This window comes from Nasonia vitripennis, chromosome 3 (genome assembly GCF_009193385.2).
Source record: "Nasonia vitripennis strain AsymCx chromosome 3, Nvit_psr_1.1, whole genome shotgun sequence".
Lineage (NCBI taxonomy): Eukaryota > Metazoa > Arthropoda > Insecta > Hymenoptera > Pteromalidae > Nasonia > Nasonia vitripennis.
In genome coordinates, this window is record NC_045759.1 from 7,449,287 (window position 1) to 7,468,463 (window position 19,177).

General features: G+C 41.4%; 4 protein-coding genes across 9 annotated transcripts in view; 2 read left to right on the plus strand and 2 right to left on the minus strand.

Moving 5' to 3' along the window:
• Window positions 1-465: 465 nt before the first annotated feature.
• On the plus strand, window positions 466-8,538 carry LOC100122742 (transcriptional repressor p66-beta). Of its 4 annotated transcripts, none has more exons than XM_031926635.2 (9): window positions 466-1,053; window positions 3,737-3,799; window positions 4,082-4,374; window positions 4,463-4,691; window positions 4,772-5,060; window positions 5,277-5,339; window positions 5,619-6,055; window positions 6,137-6,447; window positions 6,523-7,595. In XM_031926635.2, the coding sequence occupies exons 2-9, from the start codon at window positions 3,750-3,752 to the stop codon at window positions 6,780-6,782; spliced, it is 1,932 nt and encodes a 643-aa protein (XP_031782495.1). In that variant the 5' UTR covers window positions 466-1,053; window positions 3,737-3,749; the 3' UTR covers window positions 6,783-7,595. The 4 variants fall into 4 exon arrangements, with proteins under 4 accessions (XP_031782495.1, XP_008213593.1, XP_008213592.1 ...); XM_008215371.4 differs by lacking the exon at window positions 466-1,053 and adding an exon at window positions 2,961-3,640 and having other exon boundaries at window positions 3,722-3,799; XM_008215370.4 differs by lacking the exon at window positions 466-1,053 and adding an exon at window positions 2,961-3,640.
• LOC103317417 lies at window positions 8,494-11,983 on the minus strand. Its single transcript, XM_008215369.4, has 3 exons — window positions 11,393-11,983; window positions 10,922-11,081; window positions 8,494-10,115 (listed from the first exon to the last, which is right to left on the minus strand). Exons 1-3 carry the CDS (start codon window positions 11,564-11,566, stop codon window positions 9,925-9,927), a joined length of 525 nt encoding a protein of 174 aa, XP_008213591.1. The 5' UTR covers window positions 11,567-11,983; the 3' UTR covers window positions 8,494-9,924.
• A 1,081-nt stretch (window positions 11,984-13,064) lies between these two features.
• On the plus strand, window positions 13,065-17,542 carry LOC100122722 (MAU2 chromatid cohesion factor homolog). 2 transcript variants are annotated; one of them, XM_016983425.3, is made up of 8 exons: window positions 13,065-13,675; window positions 13,764-13,943; window positions 14,024-14,302; window positions 14,382-14,622; window positions 14,695-14,942; window positions 15,028-15,233; window positions 15,316-15,518; window positions 15,593-17,540. In XM_016983425.3, the coding sequence occupies exons 1-8, from the start codon at window positions 13,451-13,453 to the stop codon at window positions 15,787-15,789; spliced, it is 1,779 nt and encodes a 592-aa protein (XP_016838914.1). In that variant the 5' UTR covers window positions 13,065-13,450; the 3' UTR covers window positions 15,790-17,540. The 2 variants fall into 2 exon arrangements, with proteins under 2 accessions (XP_016838914.1, XP_001606324.1); XM_001606274.6 differs by having other exon boundaries at window positions 13,104-13,675; window positions 14,376-14,622; window positions 15,593-17,542.
• Window positions 17,543-18,052: 510 nt separating this feature from the next.
• Ndufs7 (NADH dehydrogenase (ubiquinone) Fe-S protein 7, 20kDa) overlaps window positions 18,053-19,177 on the minus strand; it is a 73,971-nt gene continuing 72,846 nt past the window's right edge. Inside the window, exons 3-5 of one of the 2 annotated variants that reach the window (XM_032597706.1) lie at window positions 18,938-19,153; window positions 18,565-18,879; window positions 18,053-18,479 (exon numbers count right to left, since the gene is read on the minus strand). In XM_032597706.1, coding sequence (XP_032453597.1) covers window positions 18,382-18,479; window positions 18,565-18,879; window positions 18,938-19,153 — 629 coding nt within the window. In that variant the 3' untranslated portion in view covers window positions 18,053-18,381. 2 annotated transcript variants of the gene reach the window in all.

Sequence of the window (19,177 nt, forward strand, 5' to 3'; positions counted from 1 at the left end):
GAGGGGAAGCGCGCATATCTAGCTTTTCCGGATTTTCTCCGGTTTTAATCATAGGATCGGATCGTTCGACCTCTTATTCATCTCTTGGCCGCATTAAGATTGCTCGCATAGTTTCCATTTTATATGCCAAAAACGAAAAAAAAAAAAACAACTGAATTTTTCATCTAAATCGTTAACAACTAATTAAAAATTACGATTCACGAGTTGGAAAGTGTGCAGAATTAATCTACTAACTGCCCTTCACAAAATCGCACGGTTGATTTCCAGGTAGTATTTCTGTCATGAAGAAATGCACTATTGCTTGGCCTACATGCCCTTCGTCGATCCCGGCGAAAATACTCCTACAAATCCTGCCGGCGCTCTGCCACTCTCGTGTGGGGGGTGTAAATTATACGGCCGACTGGAGGGGGTGGCTGTACCCGCCGCCGTCGGCGGCCACTTTGTATATACCGTACACTGTACTGCACACTGCACAGTCGGCGGCCAGTGGCCGAGCATCGCCGGACCTCTCTGACTCCAGTATACACGCTATACACACATAGCCTACAGTGCACACGTATTCTCCGAGAGCGAGTGTGTACCTATATAGCTATAGAACGCGGCCAGTGCTCAATATACACGCACGTATACACGTATACTGCGCATCAGTAGAGTGAAAAGGGAAAAGCGGTGCGGCGGCGGCGGCGGCGGTGGTGGTGGTGTGCGGGAAAAAAGGGCCGATTTGCCCGCCATTTTGAGCTGCGGCTGCTACTGCACGGGGGCTAGTCGTCGGGTTCGTGTGGTGCACAGTGTCTATATAGGTACTGATATATTGTAAATATACACTCGGCAATATAACGTTTGGATTACCGGCGCGGTGACGAGAGAGGCGGGCTGCGATGACGGCCGTTCCGCCGACGTCGAGAAGCTCGACGTGAGAAAGATACTGCTGCTGTATACGAAACGCTCGCCGTGCACCTCCGTTGCTTACGCGTCGCTCAGCGGCGGTTTCGGGCCCATTTTGAGGTTATAATTACCCAGCCACCGCCACAGCTCTATATCGTCGATCTCTGGGTGAGTACTTGTATATATACTGACTTCTTCTAGCTATATGTGCGTATATGCGAATGCGCGCGCGTATGTGTGTGTGTGTGTGTGTGTGTAATCGTACGCGCCCGTTCCGGCTTCCGATCTCGAGTGTATATACTATTTTTCTCGGTACACAAAGTGTATACGCGTACACTGGACTCCGGCGGCTATATGTTGTGCTGGTCTAATCTGCTTATACGCTGCTGCGGGTTTAAAGTCCCGCGGGAGGTGTATTCGTATACACCGTAGGTTTTAAAGAGCCTCTCTATGAGCTCGCGTAGAGCAACAGTGTTTTGAAAAGCTCGTTATTTAATCTGACGGATTGAGCCCTGATATCGGCTAGTTCACCGCGTGTACAAGCATAATAGAACTCGGTTATAAAAGCGCGCTCGATCGATTACTCATAACCTAAGCGTGTGCATCGGCTTCTCCGTGTATCACCTGCGTAACGCGACACTTATACGTGTAACGCGAGGCTGATTCTCATCTGATGGAATAAGTATCAGCTCGTTTGTCGCCTTGTCTTTGCGAATTTCGACGATTAGGTGTACACCTATTTTTACTTCGCCCCGTATTATTATTATCATCGTCGTCGTCGTCGTTCTGCATAACGTTAAATTCTATTGTTATTCTATTTTTTCTTTTTTCGAAACAATGTCAACTCCAGCGATAAGAGCAAGTACGAGTGTCACGTTCCCTCCGAACGACGCTCGAGTATTATAATGTACACGATAAGCCGAATAAGTATCGTTACTCCGCGCGCGCGAGAGAAAGAGAGAGCGAGAGAGAGAGAGAGAGTGAGAAAATCAAAGCTCTTATCAGCGGTACTTATCTCCGAATTACAGAAAACTCGATAAGAGTATAGCTCTGAAAAGAGAATCGGCATCGATCGATAGCTCCGAAATCAAGTGTATAAGTAACGCACACGCAGCGTCTCGAATTCCGTCGCATCTCGCGACACGACATCGCGCTTCGGTGGCGACGGCGGCGGTGGCGGCGGCGGCTTGTGTGTTGCACCGGCCAGCCGGAATTCGTGGACATACAGATATATGTATATACGTGTACATACTCCCCCCGGTGAAAAATCGATTTCCCATAGCCGGGGCGAAAGAGAGTGAGAGAGGGAGATAGCGGCTCCGGCGAAGGCCACCGACGACGTGTATACCTATATATCTATATGACAGCACTCGGAGAGCGAGGGCCAAGGGAAAAGAGAGTACGACGTGTATATATAAGTAGCTATACAGACATACAGTGTCTCTCTCTCTCTCTCTATAGGTCGACTACTTTCATTCGGCGCCGCGACACTCTACTGGTGTAGGTATACCTATATATGCATAATCCGGTGACGACGGCGCGCGATTAGCCTAGTGCTATAAACAATGTAATCGCCTACGACGGGGGATGTGGAATATCTGTATGCAGTCATAGTATAGGGATTCGTCAAAGGGAGCGTATACCTGGAAAACAACGAATATTATTCAACGCCACTGCAGCCGAGACGGAGACGGAGAGGGAGAGAGAGCACACAGTCTTCCGTTTTCCGCATTCCGCTTTTCACGACGGCGGTGTGCATTGCACAACGTTATATCTGTATACAGGTATATATATGTATATACGCTGATGCCCTCCTCTTTCTCTCGGTGCAACTCCCCCTTTTCCTCCTGCCGACGAACTCTGCTCTCTCCTCTCTCTCTCTCTCTCTCTCTCTCTCTCTCTCTCTCTCTCTCTCTGTCTTTCACGAAGCGCGTGAAATCGGAAAAGCCACTATTTTCCTCCCCCACCGGGCGGCCGGCAGCCCAATCCGCTCTCCGTGCTCTTCCCTTCTCTTATTTCGCTGCGTGTCGTCGCTTCTCTCTCTCTCTCTCTCTCTCTCTCTCTCTCTCTCTCTCTTGCTCTGTCTCAGTTCCGCTTTCCGCACATACTCGTGGCTCTGTATAGTATACTCTTTCTCTCTTTCTCCTTCAACTCAACGCTTGCACTCGAAAGAGTATAGTAGTAGTCGGCGAGTGTATTGTCGCCGCGCCGCTATATACACCGTCTAATCCGTCGGCTCAGCTCTTCTTTTCGGATATCGCGCGTGTATAATATACCCACACACCTAAGTGTATAGCGACGTTAGGCTGATTCATTCGGAAGTCGAGCGAGAGAGAGCAGTGTCGCCGCTCCGAAAGAGAGAGATGCTACTCAGTCGTTCGGAAAAAGTGCCACCGCCGCCAACAAGGTCGCCCGCCGACGACACACATTAGCGCGCCGAGCGGCACACGCATACACGCGCCAAAAACGCATCTGCGGACGACGATATAGCACACGGAGGTTAGGTTCTCGGCTTGCTTCCTCTTCCTCGCGGACTCCGGAGTCTGGCTCGTTGGCTTGCTCCGGTTTTTTTCTCGAGAGAGTGAAGAGCGTTGTTGATTGACCCGCGAATCGGGGAGTCGACGTGTGTGTGTGTGTGTGTGACGACGCGCTCGAGTTTCGTTGCGGACCGATAATGGCCAAGAGCGTATATAGGATATAGCGTTGCTGCGCTTCGTTACCGTTATCGCAGCCGAGGGAATGTTCGACGGAGCAGGTAAAGATTTACTTTTGTTGCTCAAGCGTTTGGATGAATCGTGTGGCTGTGTGTAAACAAACTGAGGCTTTTGGATAACAGGATTTTTTCTTACAGAGCTATAAAAAGTATGGAAGCCATGGATCTGGATGGCGATGCTGTTGTTGACTTAAGCGTTGGGTGAGTTATCAGAGCTATTGGGACTATCACACGTAAAAAGGTACACCGAGGAACAGCAGCTGACAGCCAATTAGAAGCAATCTTTAAACGGACTCATTCCTTCATGTTCTCTCCGCACCACCTCAATAAGGAACAAGTCCGTTTAACGCTTACTTCTGATTGGCTGTCAGCTGCTATTCCTCGCTATTCCTTTTTACGTGTGATACCCCGTAGTGTGAATTTGTTCTAGATTTTAGGTGAGGTTAACTTGTTGTTTATTCGTATCTTGTATTCTTTTTGCAGAAGCAGTAACAGGAGAGAGTCCCCGACTGTACCTGCAAATTCAGTGAATGACGCAGGGCCTCCATTAGACTTGGGTGTTAATTACTCCACAACTAGTCCAAGCGTAGACAATAACATGCCTGAACCAAGGAACATTCAAAATTCCTCCAGGGGAATTCTGGCTCCAAAGTCTGGAGATGAGCGTAGGCCCAGACGTAACCTCAGGCCCAGAACAGAGAGGAGTTACGCAGAGAGTCCTGATGAACCAAGAATGAATGGTTATTTAAATGGAAACGCATCTGATAGTGATGAAGGTATGGTTTGATTTGATGGATGCATATAGTTGCTTTGATTTTGCAATGTGTGTTACATAAAATTCATTTTCATTCCTTCTCTTTGCAGCTGAAATGCCACCTCTGCTACCCATTAAAGAGTTGTCTTCCGATGAATTAGCTGAGCGCGAAAGAACATTGAGGAAGCTCAAAGAGGAATTGCGATCTGAAGAAATGAAATTAGTCCTTCTGAAAAAGTTGAAACAATCTCAACAATTGAAGGAAAATATAGCAGCAGTGCCAAAAGTTCCATGTAGAATTCCTCCTCCGGTCATTTGCCAACCAGCAACATCTCATAGGTAGGTTTTTTAATTTAAAAATGTGATGCATTCGCGATGACATTCATAATAAATCTTCAACAATAACTATTTTTTTATAGTCATAGAACTGGAAAAGCACCACCACCTTTGCTAAGAGGGCAGCCTGCTCCAAGCAGAAATAGCAGTCTTCATGCACCACCTCCTGGAATGTTAATGGCCCCGACAACAGGGCGCAATGCGATTTCCAGTACTGGTATGCCACCCAACATGGTGATACCACAGCCACCTCATCCGCGAGTTAGATCAAGCGGCAATCCAAGTGTTTCCAGTTATCATCCTCCAGCGGATAGGACTGAAAGGTCCACAAAAGACCCGACACCAAGTCCGGCGCATCAGGTACAATCAAAAGTAAGTGATCAAAAGCATTTTAAAACCTTTTTATTTAATTTTGAATGCTCTCACAAAAATGTGCTTACTGTCAGAGACTTTTGTTTTTACGTGTTTAAATACTGTTTGCATAGAAATTCAATATTTTACAATTGAATCGTTTCAAACTATCTAGAATGTTAATAGCCAAAAGTGTTTGTGGCATATGATAATAACTTATGTGTACATGTAAAACAGCTTATTGGACCGCAAGATAATAAGCCAGCCGCGCCTCATAACGCACCTGTGATTCCTGAACAGGTACACTCGATTAGATGATCCATGTTTAGTTTGGCAGAATATTTTTTCAAATTTGGTTTCTTTAATTTTTTTTACTCATGTAGCTCATACTGTTGAGAAGCAATGTATTAAGGAGAGTTGCTTTTTTATTGAAGGCCTGTTCTATTTAAACTTATTTTTGGCTACTTTATTTAGCTCTAGATTTACTTACGTATTGATTTTAGCAGAACGCTAATATCCAGAATTCGTAGCTTGCGCAGCTTTGTTTCAATAACTAATCGCATATTCATTGCATTGCAGGATCGATCATCTCGGGATGATAGTCAAACTCCAGCACAACGCCAAGCTGCTGCTAAGCAGGCTCTTAGAAAGCAATTAGAAAAGACGCTTTTGCAAATACCACCTCCGAAACCTCCACCACCGGAAATGCACTTTGTACCAAGCCCTTCGAATCCGGAATTTATCTACTTGGTAGGACTAGAACACGTGGTAGATTTCATTACCAAGGAACCGGCTATCCCACCTCCCCCAGAGCCGTTTGAGTGCACACAGTGTAAGACTGACTTTACGCCAGTTTGGAAATGGGAAAAACCAGCTAACAGCAATAAGAAGGATGGCCCGCAAGGCCAGCACGCGACCTTCCAACGGCCAGCAGCTGGTCGGGATCCCAGAGTGATTTGCGAGCACTGCGTTACAACCAACGTCAAGAAGGCACTCAAGGCAGAACACACCAACCGGTACGTATTTCATGAGATCTGTTCGTTGCAATAGAGTAGAATCGAATCGGCATCTAATGAATATATTTTTCTCTTTCGCAGATTAAAGACCGCCTTTGTCAAAGCTCTGAAGCAAGAAAAGGAAATAGATGAAAGATTAGCACAAACGGCGTGTCCGAGCCCGGACCCACCCGCGCCAAAGTCTGTACCCAAGACATCTACTCCCAACAGAAGAGTGACGACACCGCCAGCTCCATCGCCACAAGTACAAGTACCCCCGCCGGCTCCTACGCCGCCAACTCCAAATAGGCAAGATCACCCTCTTGTCAAGTTGGCGGCCGAGAGCAACAAATTCCAGCATCCAGCAGCAGCAGCTGCTGCTGCTGCTGCCCTTCAGCAACAATTACTTCGAGGTCAGTTTCTAATTTTTTGAGTAATTTTAATTTTCATCGAGTTTCTTTACTTATTCGGACTGTCTTTTATTGCAGAGTTGACCAAGAATCCTGTACCAGGATTGTCACCACATCAACCGCTACCGGCGCATATGATGCCGGCCTTCAACCCACTCCTGTACCCTTATCAGTTGGCGATGGCGCAGGCTGCCGGTGGCAAGGGTCTCGCCGAACTGCAACGCCAGGCAGCTGATATTCATCGTCAGTATTTGCTCGATATGATACCTTCACAAGCGTCCCAGGGTCAGGGTAATCAAGCTCCACCTCGAGCTCATCCACACAACTGGAAGACGTAACCAGGCGTCTACTAGTCTCGACTTGAAACGTTTAATGACGTTAAACGCCAACATTCATCCGTTGACTGGTGGCGGTCGCAGCGCAAGTAGCGAACCTAGTTTGCAACGATGGACGAGACGCGAGGGAGGACGCTCTAGTTGAAGATTTTTGGATAGACTGCTAGGAACGCGTCATCTAAACGAGGAAACAAGAAGGTGAAAATAGCCTAGCGATTCTTTCGTGTCCGGCGTCGACGAAAGTGTGCTTCTTTTTCAAATGAAAGAATGAACATTTCTTCGAGATTGACAAGTAAAATTTAGTGTACTTTTAGTTTAAATGGGAAGGCACGTTGTTGAAAAAACTTTGGTTAACTCGTCATTTTACTACAACATTTTTGTGTAAAAAATATCAAGTAAAAGTCGAGAAAGTGTTTGGCTTCGCTTTTTCAAACGAGGCAAGTGAAAGCAAGTGCATAATGCGTGATATCATGAGTGTATTTAAATATCTCATTAATAATAACACCACAGTAAAACGTTTGTATGTTAGGGAAGTAGTAGATGTAACATAATGATGGTCGATTGAACGATTAATGTCAATCAGTTTGAACAATAATATAATAATGACATAAATCTGGCTTATCTTGTCAGTAAATGATTGAGTTTCTCGAAACATCTCATCTAAGCTATTCGTAATTATGAATAAGTCGATTTTTGTTGTTGATGCTAACTTAAGTGTCTGAGAGCGGTACCTGTACTCCATGAATATCGTATAACTTTAAATTCTGACAATTTGCCGAATAAAAATACGAACGAATGGAAGACGGTTGTAACTAATAGATGAATTATGTTTATTCAAACGGGAGCAAGTGTCATTGCGTGACGTTACAACACAATGTTTGTGTATTTGTATGAAATGTTTTCTGCGTTTAGCAAAGCACGATTGCATGACGTATTTTTTTAGTGACACAAAAATATTGCGCGCACGAAGTCTATATTCAAGCATCACAAAAGTGCAAACTCCGACTAAAGAAAGTGCTTTCACTTCAAGGACAGTGCTAAAGCATTAGCTATAACGTGGCAATTTATAAGTCAAATTATAGCGATATGTTAATCGTACGCGTAATGCAAAGACGTGGTACGGATTTTCTTTGTATTTTCATAATTGCGGTTGACTGACGAATAGCCTTTGATGCTAAAAGCAGTTCCGCAAAATTTTTAGACGTTACTCGATTTTTCTATTTTCTAGTTTGTTGTGTTTATACTCTGGTCAAGCAATTTATTCATAAAAATGAAATTCATCATGAAAAAAAAGATGTTCTCGACTGGCTGTGTCTGACCGCATTTCCTCGCCCTTCGCCATTCGTGTCTCACATATTAAATAATAAAAAGCAACTATAGTCTTGACATTTTTTCGATATACATATAATGCAAGTAAATAAACTCTTAACGTAAAAATAGCATAACTGTTTCTCTTTGTACTAAGCAATAGCTATTTGAACTTTAAACTGAATTCGAATACAAATAATAAGGCACGTAAAAATGATAAATAACAAAGGTACTTTGCAATCACGTAATATTTAAACAAGAATCTCTGTGTTTTGTACCATAGTATTGAATGTATTGGAAAAGAAGCGCGAATAGCAAGCGTGGAGGTAAAAGTGTAAAATGTATGAGTCAATCTATGAGAACTCCAGGGAAATCCAACAAAGTTTTATTATAAATATAGACAAAATTAGTGTATAAAGTTTATATATATATTCGGATATTATTATATAAAGAAAACTTTTTATTTTTTCAAAATCTCACCTTACACAACGTTAGTGTAACCAAGTACACACCGACGAAGCGGAAGCGAAAAAGTAGACGACCTTTTGGTCCAGTTTCGTTTTATTTTTTATCAATAATATTCTCACATTGTAAAACTGTCATCTTTATACCGTCCGCTATAAAAGACAAATTAGTGGGCGGAAACGCTTGCTAACCTCGTGCATAAATTAGCTCTTGTCAGCTCTCGGATCGTTACGAAAACCATTAAATTATTCATCGCGAACAGAGCGCGCTTTTAAAATCAAACGAATAATATATATTTCGTAATCAACTTAAAATTGATCGTAAATGACAGCTCCAAGTATAAATTTGGGCGAAACGCGCCGTTCTAATTTTTCGCTTCCTCTCGATGGCCCTCGATAAGCAGGGCTATTTTTTACATGTAATAGCAAAGAAATACGCTCCTCTATTACGAGCTTTAATCTCTCACTCGAACAATGTCCAAAACTCGTTCCGTAACGCACGTACTCAATGTCAAACCGTGACCTCGATCCGTCTCTCGAGCTGTCTCTCTCTCTCTCTCTCTCTCTCTCTCTCTCTCTCTCTCTCTCTCTCTCTCTCTCTTCTGTATACGGCGTCGCGCTTGCATTTCCCTTGGGTTGTCTTTATTATAATAAACACACGCATACAAACATATGTGATTTTTGGCCAAGCGCCTTGTGCGTCACGCTGGAAAATGAAAGTTTGTTGAACCTTATACTATTATCAACGCAATAGCAGAAGATTATTTTGAAATGTTATTTTGTATATAATATTTATACGATAAGTTCATCTTCTTTATACAAATATATTATCACTGCATTATGGTTTGACAATAAAAACTTTTTACTTGAAAGAAGAAGCGAAAAAAAGCGAATTCGGCAAGAACACACGCGCGCGCGCGCTCTCTTCCCGCTCGTATTATACGTATAAAACGTCGTCTCGCCGGCGGCATCCCAGGAGCTTTCGCGCGCATACATAGGCAATCGTTTGAAAGCTGTTCTAAGCCAGCCGTGCAAAGGCTATATTTAGAAATCCCGTAAGCCGGCCTGCGATACTCGCACATACACACACACACACACCTACGAACCCACGAGAGTTATGCAATGTGTCTTTATAAAACGTCAGTCGTCATTCCAGCTTTTCGCGCAAACTCACACGCACATACACACCTCGAATTCGATGTTGTACATATTACAAACCAGCACATGCACAGGCAAAATAGCTATGCGCCGAGGCTGTAAATGTTTGTTGCGTTCTGCTGTTTTATTTTAATGTAATAAAAGAGTTGTATATACTCTTAGCCGTATGATTTATCCAAAGGCGATTTTCATTTTACGAAATGTACGTTCTTCGGTCAGGGCGACTTTTTGTCGTTCATTTGGCCGATGCATTTCTTGAAGTGTTTGGCGCAGAAGGGATAAAGCGCCGGCTGATCGCAGGTCCGACAGGCCGCGGCTAGATGTGAGCAGCACTTCAAGCTCTCGCGACAACAGGAGGCCCAAAGCTCGGGACCCGCTTTCGAGCAGTTGTAGCAGTAGCAGTCGCCTGTACATTACGACAAAAATGTTTCGTTCGGTTATTATTATTATGTCTTATAATATTATTTTTGTCAGCGTCGCTAGAGCTATTATGATCATTGTTTGTAATTAAATTTAAGGCAAGGAGTATATAGTAGGCTAGATAAATTTTGTTTGTACGATTCTTAGTTTAACGAAGATTACTATTGAATACGTGTAGATTTTTATCACGACATACACGGAGACACAGCATTGATGTATCATATACACATGATTATTATTATTATTATAATATACAATGATTTTTTAACGATCGACAGAGAGTCTGGTATTACAACTTCTTATTTTCCGTCCTCCCGAGAGCAAGTTTCTCTCCCGCAGATGTATTAACTTTCACGTTATACCTATAGTATTCAAGAAAAATTCAATATCGCCGCGCACTTGGCATGTGAGTGCGTATACAGGGATCCTTCTATATACATATGTATTCCGCGAAGCTCGAAAGTGAGAGTAGAGTGTAAATCCCGAGGTCTTGCATAAAAGCGAACTCGAGCGCAAAACGAAAAGAAAGAAAGAGGAAAAAACCGGTCGAGTACGTATCATAAGCGCCGCGAAGGTTTTTCGCAACAATTTTTTCGAAAAAGTCGCGCGAAGGATAAACACTGGTTATATGTATAGTGCACACGCGCTCGTTAGGAGCGGCATGATGCGACTACTGCTGCTGTCAAGGGCATCAGTGCAGTTGTTTCCGTGCGTGTGTGAGTAAGTGTGACGAGGAGTGAATGGGAAAACGCGGAAATCGGCGTGTGTTGGTGTATATGGGGATATGCCTACCTCGGGGACAATCGACGGAGCGTCGCGCCTCCGCGCGCCTGCATTCCAGGCCCTCGTCACCACTGGGACAGCTGGACGGTAGTGACAACTGGGATGTTGATGACGCTGACGATGACGATGACGACGATGATGGTTCTTGTTCGCCGAAAATCGCGTCGATCTGAAATTTCACGTGAAGCTTGTTTTAATTCTGAAGACGCGTATGTACTTAGTTGCAGGACGAGCTAATAAAGCGACGACTGCTAATTTGATTTGGGTAATCGGCGACTTTTTGTTCTAATCGTCGATTACAGTTTCATTATAATTATTATAGCCGCGCGCGTACAGGTGTTTGTTCAATAGCCATTAGTATACTGCACGTAATTGCATCATTTTTATTTCAATCACATTCGTGATTCATACGAGAGAGAAAGTTCGAAACAGCTCAATTATAAAAGCGCCAAAATCGAACCCCGCGTTATCGCAACTGACCTTGCTGAAAGCTCCAGGCTTACTGAAGATCTTGACGAGCTTGGCGAGCTTAGCCTCGGTGTCATTGCCGCCCCCAGCTGCCAAGCTACTACCGCTGCATCCTCCCCTTGGCTGTACGGCCAGCGTCAGGAAGACGCAGAAGCCGAGCCAAAAGCACAGCTCTCGATTATTCATCCTCTGCTTGTAGCGCACACTACTCTCGCACTGCTCGAAGACTACTACTTACTTACCGGAACGGTGCGCTCCGCTGATTTTCTGCCGTCACCTGCACACACCGAGCGCGATGGGGTATCGGTAGTGGGGATAGCTCGCGGGTGTATTTTATTATTATTATTATTATTGTTATTATTATTTTATGTTCTTTCGAGGATCCTATGCTGTACTTTTAGCGATTGCGATTTTATGGATAGACTCGAGGCGCGTTTTACGTAAGGATCGAGAGATGTACGGACTTTTGCCTGGTAAAGAGGAGGATTCGTACGTGTGCGGAATGCCTGGACGGGCTGACCGCGCCGGACTGGTACTACTTACGCAACGCGAGTTTTACTTTTCGTTTTGGCTGATCGAATTTCGGCTTTCACGATGAACTGCAGAATTCGATCGCCTTGACTATGCATCGACTAAAATATTTGTTTTTTTTTTTTTTTTTTTCGTAAATTTTTAAGTTGCCGGGGATTTATATTGGCGCAACTTTGCGATAGGTGTGCGAAACGATCAACATAGAGTTTGATGTGTGCACATTGTCTCCTTAATTAAAAGGCAGCTAGCGAACGCGCCTAATTATTCGAGGAATCTCGAAGCGAACGTGAACATGCAGTTTTCTCATTTAAGCGATCGATGAGCCAACAGTTCGCTATAACGTCATGCGAGTGTGAAAGCGTTAGAGTTGAATTCCTCGAATAGACTTGTAATCGGCGCGATTGAAATTTTTTTCTTTCGTTATGATGATGTTCGATTTATGCAGCTTCGATCGGATTATCATGCTTGGATGAGCTTGATGCTTTCTATTGCGTTTTGCAGTTTATCAATAAATTTCGATGAAAGTTGGTGTCGGTGCTTTATTTCTTTGTGCGAGATTATCGTATGACAAAAAGATATTGGCTGTCTTAGAAAATGAGTATTTGAATTTTGTAAGCTGTTGGTAAGGTAGAGAACTTGCGTCCAAGACAGAAGGTAAAGTAGATCTCCTTTGAGAATTGTTTTAGGTGTAACCTTCTGTTGTAAATCGTTTGAACAATTCAATTATCTATATATTTATCATCATCGAAAACACTGTTATTATTTATTCTAGTTACTCCTCAATAAATATACTGACATTAGTATAAAAAAATACGTCTTTCTTTCATTTATTTTACCATATTAGAACAAAGTCCCTCACAAAAAATCGCAATAAAACAACATTATACAGTATACCTTCGGAGAATCATTGCGCGCATGACAACGCACGAAAATTATAATTATAAAAGCGCGACTCGCGCATGCGCCTACACCGCAACAATACTGTAACGGGTTGCCACTGGCGCTTATGCAGCTCCGCATACATATATAGATATAGTAGAACGTACAGATACTCCTGCTGCGCGGTTTTGGCGTTTCTTTTCTGTTTTGTTTAAGTAGACACAGAGCCGCGCGCAAGCCGCAGCGCTCCGCACACACTATATATATATATATATATATATATATATATATATATATATACACACTCTCACGCAGTCATATATGTACATACATCGCGTGCATCGGTGCATGCGCGACTGTGATATGCAGATCCGGTTCGTCTCCAGCTGAAAACAAATAATAACCTCATCCGCGAGTGCTGAGTTAATCTGCATACGCGTGTGTTTGTGTGTGTGTCAACAACAAGAGAACACTTGTAATACACATATCATCAACGAAAAGAAGCTCCGGAGAAAGTCGCGCAAGAGTGTAAGAGCTCTTTCTCTCTCGCACTTAAGAGCGCGTCAGTCGCTCGGCGCGCGGGACTGCTGCACCGTCTCATAGAGCAGCTCCTCTCCACGTACGTATAGAGCTCCTGGGGCCGCTGCGAGACATGCGAAGATGGCGTCATCCCAGGATGCTTGGTATCTGTCGCTGCTCGGCTTGGCCGAGAACTTTCGAACCTCCAACCCTCCCAGCATCAAGTCCTGCATCCAGTGTCTCCAGGCGGTATTCAATTTCAAGCCACCGCCGAGAGTCGAGGCCAGGACACATCTGCAGCTCGGCAACATACTGCTCACCCACACGAAGAACATAGATCTCGCCCGGACGCATCTCGAGCGAGCGGTAAGTACTGCTGTCTGACTTAACCTTCATTCGTTTTTGGAGCAGGAAGATTGATTATGATTGTTTGTCAATGGCTTTTGTCTCACAGTGGCAGCTGAGCCAGACCATCAACCAGTTCGACGATGTCAAGTTCGAAGCTGCTAGCATACTGGCCGAGCTGTACGAGCAACAGCAGCAGTCCAGTCTTAGTCAGAGCATACTGCGCAAGGCCATTGAGCTGTCGCAGCACAATGTTTACTGGCACTGTAGACTCATATTCCAGCTGGCTGTGAGTTTTTTTTCATCTCTTTTGCACCAGGAAGAAACTGCTTTGGCAGAGGGGAGTAATGTTATTTCATTGGATTGCAGCAAATTCACGCGTCTGAGAAAGACTTGAACGCAGCTGGAGGTTTGCTGGCTGTTGGTGCTGACTATTCCCAGATAAGCAATGCCAACTACACAAAGGTCCTGTTTCTTCTCAGTCGGTGTATGCTATTGCTGATAGACAAGAAGTTTGCAGAGGCTGCTCCATTGCTCTTTTCCACTGGACAGCAGGTAGAGAACTGGCAAGGTAATCCACATCAGAAGGAATACCTGAAGGTGTACTTTCTGGTACTGCAAGTTTGTCACAACGTGATGTCTGGACAGGTAAAATCCGCGTTATTTGGTTTGTGATAAAAGATTTCGTTTTAGTGGATTGGTAATTGTGTACATTTTACAGGTGAAGAGTGTGAAACCGTGTTTGAAGCAATTGCAACAAAGTATACAGACAATCATGGCTCCTGCATGGCCTTCTGATGAGATTGTCACTGGCCCTCACATAGGTGACATGTTCATCTGGATGCCAAAGGAGCACTTGTTTGTTCTTGTTTACTTGGTCACGGTGATGCATTCCATGCAGTCTGGTTACATGGACAAAGCTCAAAAGTACACTGACAAAGCTCTGGCTCAAATAGAAAATTTAAAACGTATGTATAACGTTTATTTGATATGTAATATTGCGTCCATCAAATAGGACTGAAACTAATTTTTTTCTTCAGTTGTTGAAAACAAACCTATTCTTTCGGTTTTTCAACTCATGCTGTTGGAGCACATAGTGATGTGTCGACTAGTTATGGGTAACAAAAGTGCAGCCCTTTCTGAAATTTCTCAAGCTTGTCAGTTGTGCAGGCAACAGCCTAAATTGCTGCAAAGTCACAGAGCACAGTTGCATGTATTGCTTGGTCTGTACGCCATGTCTATGAATTGTATGCAAGAAGCAGAAGCTCAACTCTTATCAGCGTTAAACGTTAGTAATACTATACGATTTTATTGTTTACACATCATTGGATGTTATACATTTCTTCAAAGACTCGTCATAATTCCTGTTTTAGAAATCGCAAGAAAACGAATTGGTGACGTTTGCAAATCTGAATTTGGCGATAGTCTATCTGAGGACAAGGCGAGACAACCATTTAGGGCCATTGTTAGAAAGGATAAAGCCAGAAACTTTGCCGTCTCTTTCGCATTCTTTAAGAGCGGCGGCTTACTATGTACAGGGTCTACAAGCATTTTTCGGAGCTCGATATAACGAAGCCAAGTAATTATGAATTGTTTATGCATGTAACAAATATCATGTCACATAATACATCGGCATATATTAATTTACGATTTCTTTGTAGGAGGCACCTTCGAGAAACGCTGAAAATGGCAAATGCGGAAGATTTGAACCGATTAACGTCGTGTAGTCTTGTACTTCTTGGTCATATATTCCTATCGTTAGGAAACAATAAAGAGTCCATGAATATGGTGACACCTGCTATGCAATTAGCTTCAAAAATACCCGATGTTCATGTGCAGTTGTGGGCAACAGCAATTTTAAAAGGTAAAACTTGAGTTGATATTTTCATGAATTTGATAGAATTATTGAGCTAACGAATCTTTCATTTTTCTATCTAGATCTAAACAGAATATGCAATGATCGTGTTCGAGAAAACGAAGCATATCAGATGCATTGTACATTTTCTCAAACCCTTCTAAAGGATCACTTCCAAAGTACACAAATGAGCGAACATTCTCTAATTCAATGGACTGAAGGCCCGATTCCCATGCTACCAAATAATTCGCCTGCTTCTACATCGCAGGCAATCCTATAGGGTACAGATACAGATTTACTCTTCTACAAATTTAGCTGAGGATATTATGCGTCAAAATTTTATTTATAGAAAACCAACGAAAAATTACCTTGAGCCATCTATTAGATCAATGTGTACAGATTTTGGTGTATAGTATCCTTAAGTTTACTTAATTTCTCATTATATTAGAAATTATCACGGTGTATTAAGTAGAACAAGATACTAGAGGAAACTTGAAACTTTTTCGTCATTTCTTTCTAGTACAAAAAGCGAATCAAATTTTAAAATATTTCTTCGAAGCGCCTAAATGCATAAATATATGTTAAAAGAACTAGATATATATTATTTTGTTGGATGACTATCACTCATGTTGTATTTATGTTTAAAACATTAATCGATTTTTGGCGGCAAAAATGTATAAGCTCGTCGAAAATCGAATAATTTATTAAACAGCATATATAAATATATATAAATAATGAAAAGTAGAAAGAATTTTTGCATAATACATTCAGTTTGTTTGTGCTTTTATGAAACAAGAAACAAAATTTATTTACTTATAATGTATTTTGCAACTGAGTGGTAATACAATTTTTTTTACAACATGAAACAGCATTGGGCTTAGAAAAAACATGAGAAATATTATGGTAGAATTTTTTAGAAGTGAATATAATTTTTCAAAGCCAAATCGATGACAGGAAGAGGTTTTCGTAAGCCTGAATTTATTATGCAATATTCGTCTTAGATAGGGTAGACATAATCATTTAATTTGTGTAGAAGATTTCCTTCTGCATTATTTATTATGCCAGTCACCATCTTTCGGTCTCGTGGATTATTTGTAATACTGATTATTATATTATGGGTACCAAATGAATGATACGAATTTGTAAAAATCGGCCAATCGTATTGTAGAATCAGTTGTGCACTACTACTATAGATTTTTAAATTTGAGGACAGCAACATTGTAAATATTGAAGTATACAAAAAGTTGATAGATTTGTTAACTACTATTGTATGTATTTCTCATGTTGCACATTTTAAAATTAAAATGCCCAAAAGGACGAAGTCTGAATATCTTTTAAAAGCTCAGAACTGATGCATTACTGTAAATAATAATAATAATAATAATAATAATAATACCAATAATGGCAACAATATTATGCAGCAAATTTAGTTAATGTCCTATTGATTTTCCTTATTGATCTAGGACCAAGAAGTTAAAAGTGATTTGAATAAAATATATGATTATTTAGAAAATACAATAATGAAACTGTAAGTTTCAAAACAGTAGAAATTAATAAAATAAAAAAATAGGTCTGTATGATTGTATCTAGATATCAAGGTTCTAGAATCAAAATATTACTAGAAACTTGCACTCCAAGACGTACGTACAAATTTAAATTGATAAGCCAGGTAAATGAAAAGTAATATAAGAGTGACAAATTTTAAGAAAAGTATGTTTGTTTAATCTTGTACAAAAATCGTTTTGTATATCACCATTGTATACAAAGAAAAGCCGAGTGTTTAAATATAATAGATTTAAGTAATTTTTGTATAAGCGTGTGGCTAGTTGTGTAGATGTACATACATGCATTCAATATAAATATGATAGTAATTTCTTTTTGTAAATTCTGCTTAATATACCTATATACATACAAACATGCATGAGCTTTGTAGCAAATAATACTAAAGGAATATCACCGTCATCATCTCTAGACCATTATTATGATTATATATTCTTTTTAATAAACGGATTTGTTAATAATTTTTCAGTATACTTATATGTTTTATGAAAATTGATTTCGCCTTTTAAATAAAATGTACTGCTGCAAAATATGTATGTTCACGTAGGCTGAATATTCACCCAGATCGTATTTTTTATTTATAATTCCTATGATTATATTTAAAAAAAATAATTTATGCGTTGCGATCGTTATTTATGGCGCAGTGAGTAAAATTACAATTCAGAAAGTTTATAAAATTTCCAAAGTAAATTTACATACTGTACCAAGTCAAAAAGAATGAAAGTGCTTGGCTGGGATGTCATAACAAATTGATCGCGGATAAGTGCATTAAAAGACGATTTCTTTAGACTTTAGACGAGTTATAATTCTCATTCACTTGTAATTAATTTAAATAGTACTTATCACTTGTATTTTTCAAAGGGTGTAATGTAGAAAATAATAATTATGTCATAAATGTAAATATTTCAATTAAAATTTTATGCAGATCAAGCTGTTTTTTCATTTTCATTTCAAATTATATTTAATCATCATTAAAACAAAAGTTATTTAAACAAAATATTTATTCAAATAAAACAAATATGCGTTGTTTGTACAATTTTGTGTATTTATTTTTTCCGAAACGGATGATTAAGAAATATAAATGAATCATTAATCTTGGTAAGGAAGATAGTTTTATCTGCATCTTTCAAGTTTTTTTTAAATTTATTCTAATAAAACATTTTCAGTTAACAAAATCTCTGTACAATGATGGAAATCCAGTTGCAAACGTGATTTAATCAGCTTGTATTGGTAATCGTAATTCATAATTTTTTTTTACAATTTCTCGAATTGATAACCTTACTACTTAATTAAATCTCAGAAACAAATTTGATTACTTCCTATACCACACTTGAGTAGTCTCCATACGCTTGACTTTTTTCTGCAACTGTAAGACTCCATAAAGAAGTGCTTCTGCAGTGGGAGGACAGCCTGTAATAAACAACACCATTATGTAATTACTTCTACTGCAGTGAATAAATTCTCTGAATAAAGCAATGAATGTTGGTATTCATACCAGGTACGTAAATGTCCACAGGTATGATCCTGTCGCAACCTCTCACAACAGAGTAACTGTAGTGATAGTAGCCTCCACCATTGGCGCAGCTGCCCATGGAAATGACCCATTTGGGATCAGGCATTTGGTCGTAAACTTTTCTCAAAGCAGGTGCCATTTTGTTTGTTACGGTACCAGCCACAATGATCACATCAGCGTGCCTGGGAGAAGCTCGGAACACAACTCCAAACCTGTCCATATCGTATCTGGGAGCAGCGATGTGCATCATCTCCACAGCACAGCAGGCCAGACCGAATGTCAGCGGCCACATGGAACCTTGAATGAAATCCAAATTGTGATAACTGTTGCAGAGCATGCACTCGACGAATGGTACCTTTTCTTCCCCAATTGAGCAAATCGTCCAATCTAGCCATTGCATACTCCACCACGTTGGTCTTCTTTGGGAATGGACTTATGGATTCCTTCTCGATAGGCTTGGAGGGCACAGCCTCTGTTGCCATCTTCTTGGCGTGCTCCAGGAGAGGAGCCTGACTGCCCAGGATGGCGGCATTGTTGCGAGCCACCAAACTCAGGCCTTGCTGGAAAGTGTCTGCAAAAGATAAACAAGTTGCTA

What these genes read in the sequence shown, in the direction of transcription:
- LOC100122722 (XM_001606274.6), top strand. Translation starts at nt 13,451, where the DNA reads ATGGCGTCATCCCAGGATGCTTGGTATCTGTCGCTGCTCGGCTTGGCC. An exon ending in GACTCATATTCCAGCTGGCT is followed by an intron (nt 13,944 to 14,023) that starts GTGAGTTTTTTT and finishes ATTGGATTGCAG; the next exon opens with CAAATTCACGCGTCTGAGAA. An exon ending in TCAAATAGAAAATTTAAAAC is followed by an intron (nt 14,623 to 14,694) that starts GTATGTATAACG and finishes TTTTTTCTTCAG; the next exon opens with TTGTTGAAAACAAACCTATT.
- LOC103317417 (XM_008215369.4), bottom strand. Translation starts at nt 11,566, where the DNA reads ATGAATAATCGAGAGCTGTGCTTTTGGCTCGGCTTCTGCGTCTTCCTG. An exon ending in AGCCTGGAGCTTTCAGCAAG is followed by an intron (nt 11,082 to 11,392) that starts GTCAGTTGCGAT and finishes GTGAAATTTCAG; the next exon opens with ATCGACGCGATTTTCGGCGA. An exon ending in CTCCGTCGATTGTCCCCGAG is followed by an intron (nt 10,116 to 10,921) that starts GTAGGCATATCC and finishes CGTAATGTACAG; the next exon opens with GCGACTGCTACTGCTACAAC.
- LOC100122742 (XM_031926635.2), top strand. Translation starts at nt 3,750, where the DNA reads ATGGAAGCCATGGATCTGGATGGCGATGCTGTTGTTGACTTAAGCGTT. An exon ending in CAACCAGCAACATCTCATAG is followed by an intron (nt 4,692 to 4,771) that starts GTAGGTTTTTTA and finishes ATTTTTTTATAG; the next exon opens with TCATAGAACTGGAAAAGCAC. An exon ending in TCAGCAACAATTACTTCGAG is followed by an intron (nt 6,448 to 6,522) that starts GTCAGTTTCTAA and finishes CTTTTATTGCAG; the next exon opens with AGTTGACCAAGAATCCTGTA.